The 21,358-nt window shown below is 30.9% G+C and overlaps 4 protein-coding genes and 1 pseudogene across 7 annotated transcripts; 3 read left to right on the top strand and 2 right to left on the bottom strand.

Moving 5' to 3' along the window:
* LOC104770634 (transcription initiation factor IIF subunit beta-like) lies at window positions 5-1,939 on the bottom strand. 4 transcript variants are annotated; one of them, XM_019242204.1, is made up of 6 exons: window positions 1,770-1,939; window positions 1,445-1,680; window positions 1,198-1,306; window positions 964-1,085; window positions 783-857; window positions 5-548 (listed from the first exon to the last, which is right to left on the bottom strand). In XM_019242204.1, exons 2-6 carry the CDS (start codon window positions 1,622-1,624, stop codon window positions 273-275), a joined length of 762 nt encoding a protein of 253 aa, XP_019097749.1. In that variant the 5' UTR covers window positions 1,625-1,680; window positions 1,770-1,939; the 3' UTR covers window positions 5-272. The 4 variants fall into 4 exon arrangements, with proteins under 4 accessions (XP_019097749.1, XP_010493387.1, XP_010493388.1 ...); XM_010495085.2 differs by having other exon boundaries at window positions 964-1,094; XM_010495086.2 differs by having other exon boundaries at window positions 964-1,094; window positions 1,445-1,685; window positions 1,770-1,926.
* LOC104772475 lies at window positions 2,164-3,294 on the bottom strand (annotated as a pseudogene).
* On the top strand, window positions 7,044-7,840 carry LOC104770635 (uncharacterized protein At1g08160-like). Its single transcript, XM_010495088.1, has one exon. The coding sequence runs from the start codon at window positions 7,063-7,065 to the stop codon at window positions 7,687-7,689; it is 627 nt and encodes a 208-aa protein (XP_010493390.1). The 5' UTR covers window positions 7,044-7,062; the 3' UTR covers window positions 7,690-7,840.
* On the top strand, window positions 8,940-9,585 carry LOC104772476. Its single transcript, XM_010497083.2, has one exon. It carries the CDS (start codon window positions 8,940-8,942, stop codon window positions 9,522-9,524), a length of 585 nt encoding a protein of 194 aa, XP_010495385.1. The 3' UTR covers window positions 9,525-9,585.
* LOC104770636 (lysosomal Pro-X carboxypeptidase-like) lies at window positions 14,853-17,964 on the top strand. Its single transcript, XM_010495089.2, has 9 exons — window positions 14,853-15,349; window positions 15,431-15,617; window positions 16,116-16,249; window positions 16,425-16,537; window positions 16,628-16,874; window positions 16,973-17,128; window positions 17,390-17,469; window positions 17,558-17,607; window positions 17,716-17,964. The coding sequence occupies exons 1-9, from the start codon at window positions 14,957-14,959 to the stop codon at window positions 17,856-17,858; spliced, it is 1,503 nt and encodes a 500-aa protein (XP_010493391.1). The 5' UTR covers window positions 14,853-14,956; the 3' UTR covers window positions 17,859-17,964.

The following is a 21,358-nucleotide window of genomic DNA, read 5'->3' on the forward strand; positions in this document are numbered from 1 at the left end:
CATCTGCAGAGAAGAAAACCGAGATCGAAGAAGAACGTGGAGACATACAAGATCTACACCTTCAAGGTGCTGAAACAAGGCCACCCAGACATCGGAATCTCGCAGCCATGGGAATCATGACCAGTTCCTTCAACGATATTAGTTTATAATAATACAAACTAAAATATTAAAAACAATTCTTTTCTCCTCTGCTAAAATCTGTTTTACCCCGATCAAATGACTCAGGGTACTATGGCACATGAATATAGTGCTACACAAGGGGTTAGTTGGTTTCAGGGCCCACCTGCGTCATCATCTTCGGCACTTTTCTTGTATTCAGGTTTAAGCTCATATGTCCCTTGGTTCGATCCTCTCTTATTGTACACGCACAGCTCGTTCAGTATTTCTTTCAGGAACTGTGCTGGTTGGTCTGTCTCCTGTATAAGCTGCTTCAGTGTCCAGTTAGGTTGTCCTTCGAATAGCTTGAACATTATAGCTTCAAGTTCACCACGGTCTCTTCTCGTCCTCTTCACCTCTGTTTGCTTGACTTGGGCAGGTCTCTTCTTTTCCTGCTCATTCAAACACAAAACACAAACTCTAGTTTTAAGCTGATATGGGAAAGAAAAGATTAAAAAAGACAGAAGATTTTGAAGTTTCAAATCATTAGTTGAAGTATCCATCCAGACAGAATCGTATCTAGTCTGACAAAAGAATGCTGAATTGTTGCTTCATTACTCTTTACCATCTTCTTAATGATTTTACTCCATATATGCAAAATCATTGACAAGAGAATAACATTTTACCTTTGAATAGGATGAAACAAAATTAAACATTCCAGGCATGGGCCTCATATGTACTCCGCGGTCATTATCGATAACCTATAGGCGCACGCAGTTCACAGAAGAAAAGTCCTTATACAATTAGGTAACCAAAGAGACAACATAGGAGGAGAATAATAGGAAAAGCAAACGCCTCAATGTTTACCTGTATCTGTCGATTTTTAACCATGGCTTTGGTCGTTCTCTCCCGACAAAGCCTTGCATATTCTTCAATGTCTTCGCCATATGGCTTCATATCGAATTTGTGATCTATCTTTCCTTCAACAGCTGTATTCAATCACTATAAGAGTAGCTTGCCTAGTATGAGATATGGAAAGCCAAACGAAGGAGAAGAGACAAATCTGATGTTATCAATCAGAGAGGTAAATAGGGAAATCACCTTGATTGATATCCGAAAAGGCCTGCATGGGAACAACGTCTTTGAACATGTTCAAAGCGTAGCTCTTTGGCATGTTTTCAAACTCAGCATTATGCATCTTCATAGTGAACTGATTGATGATACCAGTACAAGGATATAAGTTGCAACAAAGTAGAAAAAATACAGAACTAAAGCAGGATCCTTCCCTGAGCTACATTTTTAATAAATCAACCACATGGAACAAGTAACCAAATATATATATATATACCTCGGGGGTAGGTCGTAGAGGATCAATGTTGAGAACAACCTTGGCCAAGTCAATAGATTCCGAGGAAGGAGCTAGCTTCCCCCACGCCTTGGCGACAATTACAGGACACTTCATCAACCAAATTGGTCGATCGGCTTTCTCAAAATCGAGTTCATGAGGGTTACTTGGATCGTCTTCCATAGACACTACTCTATTTGCTCCAACTTCAAGACTCTTCCTCTCTTATTCCCAATCAACTTCACTTCCAGCAAACATAAATAAATTACAGCCCTGATCAGATTTGAATTTCAGTTCGTAACTAGAGCTTCTCGAGCAGCTAATTTACCAGATTTTTAGAAGAAAGCAATGAACTTGACCCCCTGACCGGGGAAGAAGAAGAAGCTGGTTCGCCGGAGATGTAATGGCCAGCGACAGAAGACGGTTCGCCGGAGGGGTACAAAGGAGTGATTTTTCTCCAAACCCTTAATCACTAATCGTTCAGGATTGAAGAAGAAGAAGAAGAAGAAAAAATTGAAGAACCAAGGAACAAATACTGTAATAAGTGGGCTGGGCCCTATTTTAGCCCGAAATGGTTTTTTAAAAGCCCTTTAATAGTCCGATATTGTTATTGTTTCATTTAATTTAATCAGGTTCACGGCTGTGTGTTTGCGATGGAAAGCTCATCTTTTTATTTTAGTTTATTTCCCCTCTCTTTTTTTTTCGACAAATCAAATATATTATTATATCATAAAGAGTTTTACATGATATATAAATCACTCATATACAACTATTGACACAAATATAGAAAATTGAACGCAATTTCGATAAAAGAGTGGAAGTGACCCTGCTTTACGATAAAGCCTTACAGGCTAACAGATAAAAATCTATTACGTCTCCCTTCACATATTCGTAATTGGCTATCATCTTATAGATGAAACTCTAAAATGCTTTTCGCATTACTTTTGTTAAAAGTAAAAAACTGAAGAGTTGCTTGGAGTGATTCTGAATCTTGTCTTCTGAAACTCAAAACGATATGCTAGAAATGCCTTACGCATCGTTGCCGATTATTGACCATGATTTTTCTTTTCATAGAAGTAGAAATTCCCAACCAAGGAAAAGAGATATCATCATCATCATAGTCACTCACCACCATTTTCCTTCCCATCACGCTCGTGTCTTGTTTTGGATAATACGAAGGCCATAGCAATTGAATAAACCAACGAACCAGTTCTAGTAAAAAAAAGGCTTTCAACCGGGGAAAGTGATCACCATCATCGTCATAGAAAATCATTGCCTTCATTTTAGAACGATACACTCCACATCCCATGTAATCAATCAACAAAATAAAATATTCCAACCAAGGTAATGGGAAAACATCACCATCATAAGACAATGTTAACGTCACAAGAAAAACATTAACACATCCAACACAAGAGTACACATCCCCAAATCTTACACATATAAGGATAATTAATCCCAACTCAGTGTGAGGGACATACTCACATCTATTTTGGATTCTGATTTCATCAAGCAGACTGATTCCTCCTTTGATTCCACGATCAAAAACCCATGTCAAAACTCCATACATTTGGGTAAGAGAACATTCACCGGTTGAAACCCAGAAATTCCACCGGCAGTGATCGAGCACACCGGAAAAAAACTTTCTACAAAGAAAGACATCACAATTCCTTCGAATCGACACTATGTGAAAGGAGCGACAATGGAGATGAGATGAATCCCTCATATTGATTAGTGAAATCTCACCGATTTGATAGATAATCCAAATCAAGGATCGATCTGATGGAGTGACCATAGTCTGATTTGGAAATGACGGACTCAGTCCATGAAACACTGAAGAGGCAAGTTGCGTGGGTTTGATAATATTGATTTGCCAGTTTTAGTTACTGAAAATTTAAAACTCTGCGGTAATTAGGAGATGTTAAAGCAACTGTACAAAGAAAACAACGATGGCCGACGCCGGAGAAGCCGACGCCGGTCGGAAAAAGTGGAGAAGAAGGGTTTTGCTGTGAAACGGTGGTTTGGAGAAATCGCCTATGGCGAGAGAGGAAAACCGTCTTATCTTGAACTCAATATGCTATCTCTAAACTACATATAGCATAAATCATATTTACTTATAATTATTTCTATTTTTTTAACCAAAAAATTATTTATATATACTTATAAATTTTTTTTGTGTGTGGATGTAGGAGAAGTATTAGCACAATGTTATTATGTTCTCTTTTGCAGTTAGCAAAAAAAATCACATAAGCTAATATAAAATATAAACTTGTTTTTTCTCTATTTAATTTGTTTTTGTTGGTTTTAAACACTTTATAACATCTTAAAACTTTGTGAGCTTTCTAAATAAAAATACACATCAAACAACGACAAAAAAACATACATAAAACTGTTTTAGTTTAAAATATACATTTTAATTAAAAGATCTTTATTGTAGACACTTAAGAACCACATTATGCTCGTATAAATTAAAGAGCAAAAACAATTTTCATATTTATGTATTTATCTTCTTCAATCAGTCTAATTTTCTCATGGTGATCATTAAATTCTATATTTTTTTATGATACTCAAATGCCTAGACCTAAATACTGCTATATTTTTATATGCATATAAAATCCTATAGATTACTTTGGATTTCAGTTTTGAATATCCTGTTCATGTGGTTTTAACTATTATTGAATAATCAATAAATTTATACTTAATTAGAGATAAAAAAAAATAGGGTTGTCTCTAGCAATCCTCCTATATTATATAAACTTTAGTTTCAAATTTAGTAATTCATATAATCGCGACATGTGTCAAGTGTACCGATAATATTTTGACATGTGTGAGAAGAAAATTTATAATAATTCTGAAAAACTAAAAAATCTTAAAAATAAAAGGATTATAATTAATATTTTTGAAAGTATATAAAACCAAAAGTAATATATTATATCACTAATTCTAATATGAAATTTATCTATTAAATTATTAATTTCAATAGGAAAATATGTGCAATTAATAAGGAAAATATTTGCAATTTAATTACAATTGTTATTTATTATAATTATATAGTAAAAATAAATTTATACAGAAAAGTGATTAAAGTATGAAAATGTTTAATGTGTTAAAATTAGTAATTAACATAATGTAAAAAAAATAAGATAATCAAAATAAGAAATTAATGTAATTTTCTTAAGTTTTTCAATCAGTGAATGATTTGATAACATATTCAATATTATGTTATTATATAAACTTTGGTTTTCAAAGTTAGTAACTCATGTGATCGCCACACGTGTAAATTTAGCAATTAAAGATTTTGTCATGTGTTATACAAAAACTTTTTTAACATATTTGTAAATTATAAGAAATTAAAAATTTAAACAATTTAATAAATGTAAAAAGATAGTTCATATATTATATATAAAATAAGGCTAATTCTAATTTTAAATTACTAATTCTATAAGAAAAAGAATTAAGAAAATTATACAATTAATTATTATAATATCATAATTAAATAAATTATATTGTCAATTATTAATCCTAAAAGAAAAAAGATTGTCGATACTCACCTTTACATAAACAAATAATTTTCTTATATATATATATATATATATATATTTATATAGTTCTGATTTTGATTCAAATATTTCAGTTTGTACCGTTTAAATAAAATTTAGTCAGGTTCCAGATGATAATCAATTTCTGGTTCAATTCATATTACAGAAAAACGGAAAAATATATATTTACCTCAGGTCCTTCGGTAACTTCAGCTCCAGCCCATAATTGGTAGTTCCGTTCTCCTGAGAGACCGTTCTCCGTATCGGAATGGTTCCCTCCTGACATTTGGAAAACATTGTATTAATAACAATTAAAACACATTTTTTTACAAAAGAAAAACTAGAATTATAAAACACATGCAATATTTTGTAAATGAGTACGTAAAAATATAAATATAGAAACAAACAAAAAAACCTGTAGCTTGTGATCCTTTAGAAGAGGATGAATGAACCCCGGCTGAGCTAATATTTCTGAAAAAGCAAAAAAATTGATGTGGACGTACGTGTTATCACTTATATTCTTGAAATTATTAGTATTTTGTAAATCTGGTTGTTGTTCTTGAGACGACTATAAGACTAAATATTGTTTTAAAAGTGAAGTTAATTACGGACTTGAAATTTAAATATGTGCTTTCTAGATAACGATCCATAGTTTTGAAAACAAAATATTAAAAAGGAAACCAAAAATTAAGCAAAAGTTGAGCAAAACATAAAGCAAAACATAATTTTTTGAAAATGTGATGAAATTTTTTTTCAAATAACAGAAATATACATATATGTATATATCTATATATATATATATATTTAAAACATCTAATTACTAATGACACAATATATATATATATATATATAACAATATACATAAATACAATTCCAAAAATTCTATCTATAACGGTGATCTTTACAAAGTGAGAATAGTCAGTCATATTGTTCTTGTTACGCTTTTTTTTATTTTAATTGTCTATTATTTGTGACTTTTTTTTTAAGTCACATCATTTAAAGTTTTTAAATTACACCAATTTAAAAGTAATCCTCATAAAAGTGGTAACCAATCACCCCCAATGATTTTGTAAGATTATTCCCATGATTTTGTTTAGACACCTCGTTTGGGAATTTTTCTATGAGAAACTCTCACTATAAATAAATCATTTTTTTTGAGATTTTAAATCCAAATTTAAGAGACAAGCATATTCTTGTACTTATATAAACGTTCAACTATGATTATCTTATACTTTTAGTCTATGTCCAACTTACTATATATTAGTTATAATCTTTATAATTCTACTTAATCTATATTTTTTCAATTAATCAAATTCAATTAGTTTCATTTTAAAATCGTAAAATTGTACTATTTCGTGAAAAAGTAAACGTGAATTTAAATCGCAGTTAATTAAATTTGGTTAATTGAAAAGAATTTAATAGATTATGTGAAATTATGTAGTTTATAGCTAGTATATGGTAAATTGGGAAGAAACTTAAAGTACACCATTTGTCAATAGCTGAACCGGTAAAAACTCTCATGCAATTTAAAAGTCGCTAGTTCAAATAATATTTGGAAATAGATCGTATGAAATATTTTGATCTCTGACCTTGGAGAATGCACGGACGTATGCATGAAGACCTTTTAATTATTAAAAAAAGTATTACCAACCAAAATTATATATCTCTCTGTCATATTGGAAGTTGGAATGTACAATTTATCATAGAATCTAAATTCTTAAGAACGTAAACTAAGTTGAATATTGTATACGATTTACACTTTTATTCTGCGAATTATCTTCTTTAATTTATTCTCGGGTAAGTTTTATAAATTATAAGATAACATGTTACATGTCCCACTTGCCAGTTTGAGTGTTGTCTTAGAATTGCTCAATAAAGCTTTGAAACATAAATATTGTTAAAAGAAATGCTGATGGGAAAGCAAAGTAGATGATGAGACACGAATGTCCCAAAGCGACAATATAAAATATAACTCATATCTCTCTACAGCTGAAGCAAAGAACATCGGAATCCAAGGCACTTTCCAAGTATCTTGCATCACAATCATCTACTCTATATATACAAAATCATACAACTAAACCAATGTGTGACCACAAACCCAATCTAGAACCAATGGCGTTGAAAACTTTGCCAGCGCAGCCACAGCGCCGCCCTAGCCTTGTATGCTACGTTTTTCTCGTCATACTAACTCTAATCTTCATCGCAGGTGTAGGTTTTCTCATTGCCTGGTTTGAAACCAAACCCAAGAAACTTCATTACACTCTTGAAAACGCCTCGGTTCAAAACTTTAACCTTACCAACGACAATCACATGTCAGCTACGTTCATATTCACCATCCAGTCCCACAATCCCAACCACAGGATCTCGGTCTACTACAGCTCCGTCGAGATATTCGTTAAATTCAAGGATCAGACGCTTGCGTTCGACACGATGGAGCCGTTTCACCAACCGAGGATGAATGTCAAACAGATTGATGACACGTTAGTCGCACAAAACGTCGCCGTTTCTAAATCCAATGGTAAGGATTTGAGGGCTCAAATCTCGTCGGGAAAGATCGATTTTGAAGTGTTTGTTAAGGCGAGGGTTAGGTTTAAAGTCGGGGTGTGGAAGACAGCACATCATACAGCTAAGGTGAAGTGTTCTCATGTCACGGTCTTCTTGTCGCAGTCACACAATTCCCAAAATAATTCATGTGATGTTGATATTTGATTACTAAGTTTGCATTTTCACACTACTAATCGTATCGTTCATCCCCTGATATGTGATGCTGGTGATTACTATTATGCATGAACGAATATTTGTACATTTATACTTGTTTTTAACGTCAACACTCACATTTATTATACTCTTTCTTTCTTTCTTTCTTTTTTTATTGGATCAAAGAATTCTCTAACAACACTAGGTATTAAAAACAAATTATGGATGTAGAGTATTTAATTTTCATTGGTAGAATTGTAGAAAGATAGAAGATAGTAGATACTGTTAACTTGTAAAACTAATTTAACCTAATCTGATCTTCATATTTTAAGAGACTATGGGCTCCAAAATTTCATTAGTATTTTTCATTTTTTCATTTTTCATTTATTTATTGGTTCTCTTTTAAATTGCATAAAAGAACACAATTGCTAGATTGTATATGGCCCACATGTTTTCTTTATATTAATCTAAGCCCAACTAAAATACATATTTTGGAACCAAATTTTGGAAGCTCAATCCACAAGATAAGGTAAAGGTGGGAAATCCTAAAGCCCAAATGAGATGGAAGTGAACAGTTTTTTCGTACAAACAATAATACCAAAGAGTGTCTAGGTTTCATACAGAAACCAGATGGTGATTAGGTTGCCGTCGCAAACCGTATTTGAAAGAGGGATGAGGCCAGATAAGGAATGTTAGGTCGGAGCTGGAGGCTACGTTTGTTGTATCAAAACAGAGACAGTTATTTGTTCCCTACAAGGTAAATTTGTAAAGTTTCCATAGTTATGTATTCTCTTCTTCAATTAGTCGGGCCGGCCGGGTTCTCTGATTATGATGATCATTAAAGACATAAAGTCAAGATTATCTTTCATAAACCAGCCTCCAACAGATCATTTTTTCTTTTTCTTTCTTAAATCAATTAATTTTATAAAACGCATTAGCGCATTAATTGCATGGAACGAGAGACGATTTCATATGGTTAAATGTGAATTGGGTTTCGATAAATTCTACTCTATTTTTTATGCGTCAAAATTGATTACCTAGGATCTCGGTTTTGCATCTCCGTTTTATAAAGAAAAGAATATTGATAAAATAATCATTAAGGTTAGAAGCAACGTAAGATTCTGATATTTGACACACACACACAAAACATAAGATTCTGAAGCAAAAAACATCAGATTCTAGAATCCGAAGCATTATCTGTCTATATATAAAATCATCCAAATCAACCAGTGTGTGACCTTAAAACTCTCTAGCTAGATCCCATGCCTCCGATAACTTCGTCAAGCCGCCATAGCCTTCGCCATGTTATCTTCTTCATATTTACCATAATATTCATCGTAGCTCTAGGTGTTTTCATTACCTGGCTCGTAACCAAACGCAAGAAACTTCATTACAGTGTTGAAAACGCGTTTGTACAAAACTTTACCCTTACCAACGACAATTACATGTCAGCTACATTCAAAATCACCATCCAGTCGTACAACCCCAACCACCAACTCTCGGTTTACTACACTTCCGTCCAGATATTCGTTCTATTCAAGGACCAGACGCTTGCGTTCGACACGAAGTTGGAACCGTTTCACCAACCGCGAATGAACGTTGCGGTGATCGATGACGCGTTGATCGTAAGGAACGTCGGCGTTTCCGAATCCAGTGGTGAGGATTTGAGGGCTCAAGCTTCGTTGGGGTATATCGACTTTGAAGTATTTGTTAAGGCGAGGGTTAGGTTTATAATCGGATTTTGGTGGACAGCACATCGTACGGCTAATATTGAGTGTTCTCATGTCACATTCTCTTTGTCACAGCCAAACAATTCCCAACATAGTTCATGTTACGCTAATATTTAGTTAGTAAGTTTAGCATTGTCACACTAATAATTATATTGTTCATAAATTGACTTATGTTATGCATGCATGAACGAGTTATATTTATAGTCATTTTTTACGTATAAATGTACATGTATATATACTTTTGTAGTTTTTTTTTTATTATTTGGGTCAAAGAACTCTCTAACAACACTATAGGTATCTAAAAATGTAGCCCCTGAAATTTTAATATATGTGTAATAGTTTTGAACGTAAAGTAATCTTTTTCATTGGTTATATACTGTTAAATAGAGACGACGTAAAATAAACTATAGTTAACCTAATCTGATATCTGACCTCCAAATTTTATGAGATTATGGACTCCAAAAATTTATTGGTTGAGTAATTTTTTTTTTTTTTATGCTGTTGTTGTTAACTCTAAAAATTAATTAAACAGCACTAAAATTATAGGACTACTAGATCTCGATCGAGAAGATGTCTTTTTTTTTTTCTGAAAAATATCTCGAGAAGATGTCATATTTGCTCATCATGGGATTTCAACATTTTCAGTTATAGAGTGTACCAAATTCTATGGACTGTTGAAATGAAGAGGAGTCTAGTTTTTTTCTATTTTTCTTCTTAGTTGTTGTTGTTGTGATCATCGAACTTTAGTTGCTGTTGTAAATAAAAGTTGTAAACTATTGCACGAGACAATGTACAATATACATAAAAAATCTTTCAAAAAGTAGTTAATTCCACAATTTGTACTCTAGGAACTTTGACCTATCTAGTCATCTTTACATAGCACCATATATAAGTACATATAACATATGGAGTATAAACACATTTATCATGATACAAAATCTAAATTTATTATCGATAAAGCGTCGTGAAGACATGAAAAGAGAGATAGCTCTTCTGATTAGAAATGTTGGCATGAAAGAGACAAAATAATTATGTGGGGTGGGAACACAGTCTAGCTGGTTTGAACCTTATCGAAGAATAACAATAGTACTATAACATTATGCCTATCATGGAAGTGCTAAGAACTTTATTTAAGGAATATAGGTTCCAATAATCTCCTATATACTAATATAGAAGCACTCTCTTGAAAAAGCTGATGTGTCGCCGCCAGAGAGCTCGAGACACATTTATCAAAAAAAACCCTTAAATTTTCTACTTAATTATATTAACATGCCACTATATTTAAAAAAAAAACAATTAACTGAATAATAATTAGATATGTCATCAATTCTCACACAACTTTAAATATCACATATGAAAACTAATAGAATAATTACATACTATTTTTAGTTAAAATTTCACTAAAATTTACTTACAAATATACAAATCAAAGTTATATTATTTTTAAGAAATCAATATAAAATATTAATTTCTTAAAATCAATATAAGTAAAATATTCTAAAAAGACTATAAAAACATATAAAGTTAATAAAAATAAAGAACATCTAACTTATTAAACATATAACTTATTAACAAAATCATATAAAAATGTTATTTTATGTTAGTATTATTACCATAATTATTTAAAAAACAAGCTTTCAATAGTTATTATAATTGATTATAAAAAGAAATATATTATCCCTGAATGATCTCCAACTCATTAAAGGAAACTTAATTCCCAATAAATATAGATTTATATATATTCATAAATAAATATAAAAATGACAACAAATTAGGGGATATCATGATGTGTGATTACTTATAAATATCTAAGTATGTAAACTAATTAATCTCAATATTTAGTGTAATTATTCATTAAAAATGAAAATATTGATAACCAAATAGGAATATACGTTTTAATTTTACATTAATCAATGTGCTATTAAAAAGAAATGAGACAATAACCCTTATCATTATAAATAAACTTAGTACCAGAAAAAATCATAATATATTTAAAATGAGTGATTATTAGATTATGAAAAATTGTTACAGTTACTTGATTAACCATAAAAATAAAAATTTGATTTTTAAAGCACACAAAAAATATATATTTCCATAAATTGTAAAACTATATAAATATTTTCTTTACCACATTCACATAATTCACGGGTGAAATGTATTCTTACACGAATACATTGATTTTGAAATTTCATTAATTTTTTCATAATGGTTTTTTTTAAGAATAATCCGTTATTTATAGAAAATATTAACAAACCGACTAACTCAAAATATTTAAATAGCCTAATCATAAATATTAAATCAATAAATTAGATTATTTTTAAAAATTTTAGTTTAGAATCCAATTGTTACTAACATATAATAAAATTAATTAATTAAACTACCGAGTAATTTAGTGTATGTTGTTATGGTTACATAAGAAACATGCAAAATTGTTATGATTACAAAATAAAACATAAAATATATGAATTTGATTTTCAAACCACACAAAAGACATGTTGCAATAAATAGTAACATTTTATCAATATTTTATCTTCCACATTTAAAATTTCACGGGTGAAACATATTTTTTACACGAAAAAACGCAGCTTTGAATAAATAAATAAAAAACTTTAGTTACATATTATGGCCCTGATTGGTAACGGCTGTTACTTGTGGCTGTAGATGCTTTGACTGTAAAGACTTTGCTGTAGAGACTTTTGCTGTAGAAACTTTAACTGTTAAAACTTTAATGACTGTTGTTTTTCATAAATATAAATTATGCTAAAAATAAATTTATACTCAATTTAAAAGTGAGTAAACAGAATTCCATACTCGATTTCAGAGATACATATAGAATTCTGGCAACATAATGAATTTTATTTAAAAAATAAAAATTTTAAAATTAAAATACAAAAACTCATAAAAATGAATAGATATATATTTTCAACAAATTAAAAAATATAAAGATATGACATAATTGATCATGTGTTATAATGGTTTTTGATGCAAAAATAATTATGAAAAATGGATTTCAAAATAACAGAAATAAAAAATCTATTTTTAATGAATCATAATATATTTGTGATAAATTATACATAGATTGAAAATGAATGTTTTAATCATCATGGATAATAAGAAAGAGAAAAATAACAACAGTTTTATTATTATTTATTTTTTTACAGCCAAAAAAGTCTCACATTTGTGACTTTAAAAATTTGTACGTACAAACTAAAAAAAGTGGGCAGTTAGACTTTTAAAACTTTTAAAAATAATAAAGTAATAAAAGCATGATTGGTAAAATTTTGCCTTTTAAAACTTTAAATTAATTTTAAAGTCTTAAAAGTGTCTCCCAATTAGAGCATATGTTTGACACAAACAAAATCTTGGTTCTAGAATAATAATTTATTTATAATAATTTTCTTTATATCAATTTATCCCGCACATAGTACGGATTGTTACCTAGTATGATATTATAGAAAAATAAAAATGGATGTCAATATAAGAAGATAGGTTGCAAAAGTTGGAAATACTTGTGAGCTCCATATAATGGTTTATTCGGATGACTTTTGTATATGTGGTCATCACCTGTAAGTTCAAAACCATATCCCTGGAAGTACTGTATTCATATTGGGCAAGTTAAAGTACCTTGGCTCCAAGCCTGCTCTAGTATAACTGAGCAAAATCATCTCCCCGTATCTATATAGAATATATCAAGAGCCATCGTTTTCTAATCTGAACAATAATATATTGCGACGAGAAAGAGCATATTCAGTTATGTATGTAAATCCTATTCCTAAATAGACATGGAACTGTCGTGTATTCAATAAAAGCAAGCCATTCAAGTCGTTGTTTATTGACTAATTATTGTGTCTCGAGAAAATGATATATGGTCTAGATGCATCACATCTTAAATATTATAATGGTTGGTCTATGGTCTCTAAGTTAAAGATTCGATTATTAACAATAAAGAAAAAGAAAGTGGAACTCTGGGCCGAAGACACCACACCATATGATAACATTTGGTGTTAACAATTTATTATGTACATAAAAGAAATAAGAAAGGATTGCAGATTCATGAAGCAAAGCATGTACAATTTGTGGTGTTGATTGCTAATATATGCCCATCGCTTTGCACGCGCAACTTTCACCAACTTGATAACATTTAATACGCATTTTAACTTTTTTTTTTTTATTTTGCTTTTTTATGCTTTAACTCTTTATAAAAAATGTGGACGTACGCTTAAATTTCTCTAATTCTGGGACAATATTGGCTTCTCCATTGGTGGTCAGTTAGGCCTGAGCAAAATACCCGACCCAAAATATTCGTATTGGAATCGAACCGAAAAACCCTGGTTCGGATCGGATATAGATCCTCTCCAATATAGTAGTTGGATTTTAATAGTAAATACTCTTGGGTATCGGGTATTATCCGATCCGAACCGATACCCAATTGGTACCATGTATATCCGAACCTATGTTATTTATCTTCCAGAGTTTGATGGTGAACTTAACTCAAGCTAGATAATCGGATATAAGGTAATTTCATGGTTTTTTGTTGCTTGTTACTTGTTCGTACACTACTACACTTAGTAACATTCTGATCTGCTTTTGAAACAGAGAAACAGTGAAGACGCCTACAAACCACATTTAAGACGCCTACAATGTTTCACTTTCACCATATGCAACCGATCTCGTCTTTGATTCTTGTTGTTTCTTTCAATTTTCTCAATACCTACTTCTAGCTTTTATAAGACTTTTGAATTTGATTTTGTACTTTACTACTTGTTTATGTTTTGGATTAGACTTTTGGATTATGTTTTTTCTTGCTTGTTTTGCTTGTCTTTAGTTTCTAACTTTGGTTTAGTTATTTTGGTATGATTTTTTAGTTATAACTTCATGAAATTTGATAGAGTTATTCAATTTATATATATTTTAGTTATATATGGGTATTTTGGTTCTAAATGGGTAAAAAATACTTATACCGAACCAAACCCAAAATATATCAGATATATTTCGGTATTTCAAAAATATACCCGAACCGATCTGAACCCGAAAAAACCCGAACCGAACCCAAACTGAAATTTCCATATTATCTATATGATTCTATAAATTATAAACTCAAATTACCCGAAACCCAAATTACCCGAACCGAACCCGAACCGATACCTGAATGCCCACAACTAGGTGGTCTTTTATTAAGAAAGAGAAAAAAAAAGAAAGAATCCAAATGAAACTTCAGCGTTCTCAATTACATTGATTTTATAATTTATTTTTACAATGAGGTTTTTCATAGTTTTCGTATCGTACATATATACAAAAAAACAAACAAACATACATACATACATACGTATATATGTGTGATGCAAAAACATATTTAAACAAACATCGCTATCACGTTTGATGCTTTAATTTATACCAAACAATTCGCACAAAAGGCAGAAGAAACTCACTTAAGTACATAATTTAGTTCATTATAACCTTTGAGGATCTATATAATAGGTTTGCTGGATGGACTTGGGAGTTGGAAAGCTGACTAAGTTCAAAATTGATATGCAAACAACACTCTAAAAATGTCACTTCCATTTACAATTTTCCTTCTTTTCATATTCTCAACATCGTCATCTTATTTCATCTGTCCCGCACACTCCAAAATTGCTCGACTTGGGATTTCTCCAAATCTGCTAAAGAATGCACCAGACAGACCAACACAAAAAATTGCTGAATCTGATCTTAAGTTTTTCTACTTTAATCAGACTCTCGACCATTTCACATTCACACCGGAAAGCTACCTGACATTTCAACAACGATACGCCATCGATTCCAAGCACTGGGCTGGTGCTAAAGCGAACGCACCAATCTTAGCATTTCTTGGACTGGAATCATCGTTAGAGACGGATATGTCTGCCTTCGGTTTTCTTAGAGACAATGCTCCTCACTTTAAAGCGCTCTGCGTCTACATAGAGGTGTGTGTATCAGTGTATGTGTGTTTATATAGATTTGTTGTAGCCGTGTTTGCATGTAAGTACATAAAATATATAATGCAGCATAGGTATTATGGGAAGACGATTCCATTTGGATCAGTAAAAGAAGCAATGAAGAACGCGAGTACGTTGGGGTATTTGAATACAGCTCAAGCCCTAGCAGACTACGCTGCAATTCTCTTGCACATTAAGGAGAAGTACTCCACTAAACACAGCCCTATCATTGTCGTAGGAGGATCCTATGGTGGAAGTAAGTCTATGTACATTAGTATATAGTATATATCATCAGTCCACTAGTCCATAACTTATGTGGTTTATGTAATATAGTTACTCTTTAACACATAGCCGGTTCTCAAAATTAAAAGGCCATAAGGGGAAAAACTAAATCGGTTTGCACATTTTCATAGTAATTATTTTTTGAGCTTAATAGATAAAATTTAAAGTGTGTGATATAAAAGCTGTCCACCTCAAAACTTATATATAAGAGGCCATTTTAGCTTTTACGGTTTTACACAAAGAAACTAAAGAAATTTTTATAAAATGGATGCCGAATATGTATAAAGATAAAGGCCGTATTAAAACATATGAGCTTTTTAAGCTAGGCTCAAGGGCTGACCCTGCTTACTGCTTACATATAACTCTCAGTAATAATACCAAATAGCATTATATGACACAAAGGTATACGGAATTAATAATCATTGGGTTGATTATGTTTTTCTTCGGTATTACCTTTTTCATGGACAAACAGTGTTAGCAGCATGGTTTAGGCTAAAATATCCGCACATAGCACTTGGGGCATTAGCATCTTCAGCTCCTCTTCTCTACTTTGAAGATACTCGTCCTAAATTTGGTTATTATTATATTATTACCAAAGTTTTCAAGGTAATAACAATTATTCAATTATTAAACCTTAATTATCAGTATGTTGGAGTTGCTTTTTTCTTTTATCACAATAAATCAATTTCAATTTTTTTGTTAGTCACAATTATTATGTTTCTAATCTTTACTAATTTTAATTGCATCATTCTCTTTATGTTCCTAACATATATTCTATTAGGAAACGAACATGAGATGTTACAATACGATCCGCAAATCTTGGAAAGAAATCGATAAAGTTGCTGCCAAACCCAACGGCTTATTGATCCTCGGCAAAAAGTTCAAAACTTGCGCGTATGAAGAAATATCTTTTAATTTTGTAATTTTTAATTAATTTATTTATGGTTAAAATGCTTAATTTTCTTCCTTGAAATAAATTGGCAGTCCATTAAATAGAAGCTTCGATCTCAAAGATTTTTTAGATACGATATACGCTGAAGCTGTTCAATACAACGAGGGTATCTTGGTGAGCAACGTGTGCAATGCAATCAACGCCAACCCACCAAACCGTAAAATCGATATACTCGACCGGATCTTCGCAGGTGTCGTCGCTTTAACAGGCAATCAATCTTGCTATGATACTAATTATTCTGTGCTGGTCGCAAACGATGATATGGCATGGAGATGGCAAGTATGTAAATTACGCAGTAAAAGGCATATTAAAACCCAGTTTAACATATTGATATAAGATTCTTATAAACTTAATTAAATGAAATGATCTTTATATAGGGCTGCAGCGAGATAGTGATACCGGTGGGACATGACAAACAAGATACCATGTTCCCAACATCCCCGTTTAATATGACCAGTTTCATTGAGGGCTGTGAATCTAATTATGGTGTCTCTCCTAGGCCACATTGGATCACAACGTACTATGGCATTCAGGTATAGATAGATGAATAATTAACTTTTAAAACTCATGTATATTATATAATCAAGTCTATTACACAAGCCACTAAAATCTCCTTCATGTATCCTGTACATTGTTACATTCTTTGAGGTTTAATATATATATTGGTTTTATTGTCTCTATTTTAAATCATTTATGATCAACTTTTTGTTTGTTTTGCATAATCTTTTCCAAAGTTTTGCTTCGTTTTATTTATTTTTTTAGGTGTATCTTATTATGAAATATATCTAATGCAGGATATCAAGTTAATCCTCCGAAGATTTGGGAGCAATATAATATTTTCTAATGGACTGTCAGATCCTTACAGCGTTGGCGGGTAAATAAGCATAATAATTTTTTTTCATAATTGTTTGAATAGGTTATCCTTACAATGTTTTATGAGATAGTTTTTTCATATATTATAGAGTTTTGGAGGATCTTTCAGATAGTGTAGTTGCCATCACCACAAATAATGGTAATTTATTTAATATTCAGTTTTCTTCAAACCATTTTATCCACCAAATCTTTTTTGAATATGATGAACTATCCCATATTATTAATTTTAAATGTAATATATGAGCAGGTTCACATTGTCAAGATATCAATTTGAAGAGCAAAGGAGATCCGGAGTGGCTGGTGATGCAAAGAGAGGAAGAAATTAAAATAATTGATTCTTGGCTTTCAACGTACCAAAAAGATATAAGAGATCTTAACATATCAGTCTAAGTTTGGTTATTTATACTGTAGTGTAAAACAATAATATTGAGATGCAATAATAATTACTTGTGTCATATAAAAGGCAGTACTGCTAGCTACTGCACTCGTTTATTGAGATCGGGCTAGAGTTTCGAAACTTTCGACCGTGGCCCTTATATATATGGTTTAAGAACCGAAATCCAAAATCAATTCTAGTGTCACGTACGTATTACTGCCACTGGACGTCGAAATACCGAAACCAAGAAGAGATGTTCGATGTCACAAACCAATATTTAATTAAAGAGTCCATATTGGATTACTCAATTGCAAACTGTCCCCACGCGAAGAAAAGATTCTGTTATTGAAAAAATCCCTCAAAAACTAATAAAACATCAACCGTCTGGAAAATTTTAAAAAAATCTTTCATTACAAGAGTTATAATTAGTAGAAAAGTTTTAATACAAAAAAAACCAAAATTAATTAATGAGGAGATGATGATGTGTTATTAATTCATGGAGGAACGTCCTTCATCTTATATCATATATATATTGGATTAAGAGATGTACCGTTATACATATCATATTTGACATGAGTTTGTTTGTTTAATAATCAAATTATATATTTAGGAAATAATAGACTGAGTCAAAATTCATTGATTGGCGATGCAAATCGAAATTAATCTTGGAAAAATCAATTGTAGAACCAAATCATTCTAACTTTTCTTGTCCTCTAAACTCTTAAATTCTTAATCAATTGTATATGTTTTAACGAATTTATAACATTTTAATATTTCCTTTTTCTCAAGCATTTTCTGCAATTCGTAGCACAAAAATAAATAGTCATTATTGTGGGGGCAATTAGGACTGAGCTTGAGATTGAGAGGTCGTCGGCAAAGCTTGTCTTAACTCTAGAGTCTAGACCATTGTACGTGGCAAATAAAGTTGGGGTGTTTCTATCATGAGCTTTGAGATAAGGGTGGCAAACGAAGTTTGTGGTAGCAAATGAATTGATTATTATCATTATTATTATTATTTGGATTGCAGTGTGCTTTATTTAAATTTTGATATGTGTTATGGGATTTATGGGTATATGTATTATAATCACAAAGCATACATATATAAAAACTATAAACGCATAAAATATAACATGTAGTAGATAAGTACCTGTCCGATGTGCGGATTTAAAATTTTGTAAACAAAATAAAATTTAAGAAAAAACTATTAAAATTTATTGTATATTATTTATAAAAAAAATGTTTGCTATAATACACTGATTTATATCCATATACAAATCTTTTATGTATGTTATTAATAAAAGTGTATTTTTTACACCTATGTTTATTGTATGTTACAAATCTATTATTTACCACTACCTAGAAAATATCTATATGAACAAATTAAGCCAATTATTATATGTCTTTTTACTTTCACTTTTGCATAGTTTCTTTAATCACTCAAATTATTGGCTCAAAAAATATTTTTAATAAAAAATAAATTACATCACAATAATGTATGACTAACTATAGAGAGAACCTCGGTTCTGCTCTCCTCCCTTATGGAGAGAACCTTGCGTCCAACCTCCTCCACCATGGAGAGAATATTTGCTCCACCTTCCTCCCTTGGGGAGATAACCTTGTGTCCAACCTCTCTCATGTTCCTCTCTTGAGGAGATGACATTGCGTCCAACCTCCTCCACCATAGAGAGAATCTCGGCTCTGCCCTCCTCCTGTGTGGAGGGAACATGTTCACGTCTTTTAGCTATCTCAAAGTGGCTTGCTCCAGCAACCAATGAAACTAAAGACCATTTTCCAACGTCACAAAATCTTTTGATAGTAACGTATGTTAAATTTCCCAATGTATTCATGGAAATTTTTTTGATACACCATGATGTGGCCTATGTCTTCAAACTCCTATGGATCTATCAATAACGATTTATGTTTCTCCAATCTATCTATGTTGTTGTAGGCTTGTGTTTGATTAGCATATTTTATCCAACCATTAGGTTGATGATCTTCTCTTCTTTATCTCTTTTTGAGATTGAACAAATGGTAACAATTATGTTTGCCAAAAAAAAGGTCTATGACCAACCAATCAAGGTTGAGAAATTAGAAGAAAATTAATTTGACATAATTAATGAAATAATAAAAAATTATAAGCACGGTAATATATGAATCTCAAATAATTCAAAGATGAATATATAAATTAAATAAAACAATCTAAAACTACTACAATAAATTTTAAAATACAGTATTAGAAAAAGAAGATGCATATATTAATCTTTTTTTTTTTGGGACAACATATTAATTTTACCTATTCCAAACTGAAAAAAATAGAAAGTAGGAGTATGTTTTGGTTTAAGAAATAAGGAAAATTTGTCTTTCCATTAAAAAAGTTTGAACAATAGAACAAAGTTGAAAGCAATATTTTGAATAAATTATTTCGTTAGATGAATAATATGAGACGATCTATGTTTATATAGAAGTGAGTATTTACATTTTTAGAATTAATAATTTTCTGTATTTTTTTTAATCCCTTTTATTTTATGAGAGAATTTATTCTAATGAGCTCATTGTTTTTTTAAAAAATTCTTGCTTTCCACTTTCTTGTAAGTCGTACTATCGTTCGGCGATAAGAACGCTTTCTGTTTAGTTGATCTAGTGTTATATAATCTCTATTGTTATCTTGCATTTGTGTATTTATCTTTTTTATGCTACCTATCCTGCAAATTAATATAAATAATAATAACACCGTGAGAAATTTGTTAATCTCAAAAATGTTAGTTATTATGCATAAGAAACTTTGTTAACACTTCAAAGTCAAAGATTGCGTAGTATGCATTATGAAATTGAAAAACGAAACAAAATTCAAAGAAATGACGACGAAAACACATGGTAATATCTAGGAATCTTTTTCTATAGTTGCTTTGATTAGACAACAAACAAATTGCTTTCGTGACTTGTTCAAGAACAATGATGTGTCAAACAAAAGGTTAATAAAAAATAAAGAAGAAAATTTTACCAAGAAAAAGAAAGCTAGTCGAATTTATTTTGTTTGATGAAAAATATGTCATCATCTCTTTTTTTTTATATAGAGGGGTGTATTTGCAACCTTTTTCCTTCTAGGATTAACAAAGTTTTTTTTAATATAATAATATTACAATTATCTTATGCATCATTTTACCAAGCTTGAAAACTGTGATTTCTTATCGTTAAAATTGACATGTGTCACGATCCTATGAATTACTGACTTTGATATGTGATTTCTGATCGTTAAAATTGACACGCGTCATGATTTGATGAATTACTTACTTGGATATTTAATCGTTAAAATTGACACATGTCACGATTTGATGAGTTTTTAACTTTGATATCTGATCGTTAAAACTAACACGTTTACGATATGGTGAGTTACTAACTTTGAGAACCAAGCTTTATATAATAAGATTTCTATTAATCTACATATAAAACGTATTCAAAATAATATAGTTTACATATTATACAAAAAGAAAAATATCATTCTAAAATATGAAAT

The sequence above is a fragment of the Camelina sativa genome, chromosome 20 (genome assembly GCF_000633955.1).
Source record: "Camelina sativa cultivar DH55 chromosome 20, Cs, whole genome shotgun sequence".
In the NCBI taxonomy this organism is placed as follows: Eukaryota; Viridiplantae; Streptophyta; class Magnoliopsida; order Brassicales; family Brassicaceae; genus Camelina; species Camelina sativa.

Coding starts and splice junctions, on each gene's coding strand:
- LOC104770634 (XM_010495085.2), bottom strand. CDS start 1,624: ATGGAAGACGATCCAAGTAACCCTCATGAACTCGATTTTGAGAAAGCC. Junction 1,095..1,197: donor CTTTTCGGATATCAATCAAG/GTGATTTCCCTA, acceptor TCTTATAGTGAT/TGAATACAGCTGTTGAAGGA. Junction 858..963: donor TTAAAAATCGACAGATACAG/GTAAACATTGAG, acceptor GTGCGCCTATAG/GTTATCGATAATGACCGCGG.
- LOC104770635 (XM_010495088.1), top strand. CDS start 7,063: ATGTGTGACCACAAACCCAATCTAGAACCAATGGCGTTGAAAACTTTG.
- LOC104772476 (XM_010497083.2), top strand. CDS start 8,940: ATGCCTCCGATAACTTCGTCAAGCCGCCATAGCCTTCGCCATGTTATC.
- LOC104770636 (XM_010495089.2), top strand. CDS start 14,957: ATGTCACTTCCATTTACAATTTTCCTTCTTTTCATATTCTCAACATCG. Junction 15,618..16,115: donor AGGAGGATCCTATGGTGGAA/GTAAGTCTATGT, acceptor ATGGACAAACAG/TGTTAGCAGCATGGTTTAGG. Junction 16,538..16,627: donor AAAAAGTTCAAAACTTGCGC/GTATGAAGAAAT, acceptor ATAAATTGGCAG/TCCATTAAATAGAAGCTTCG.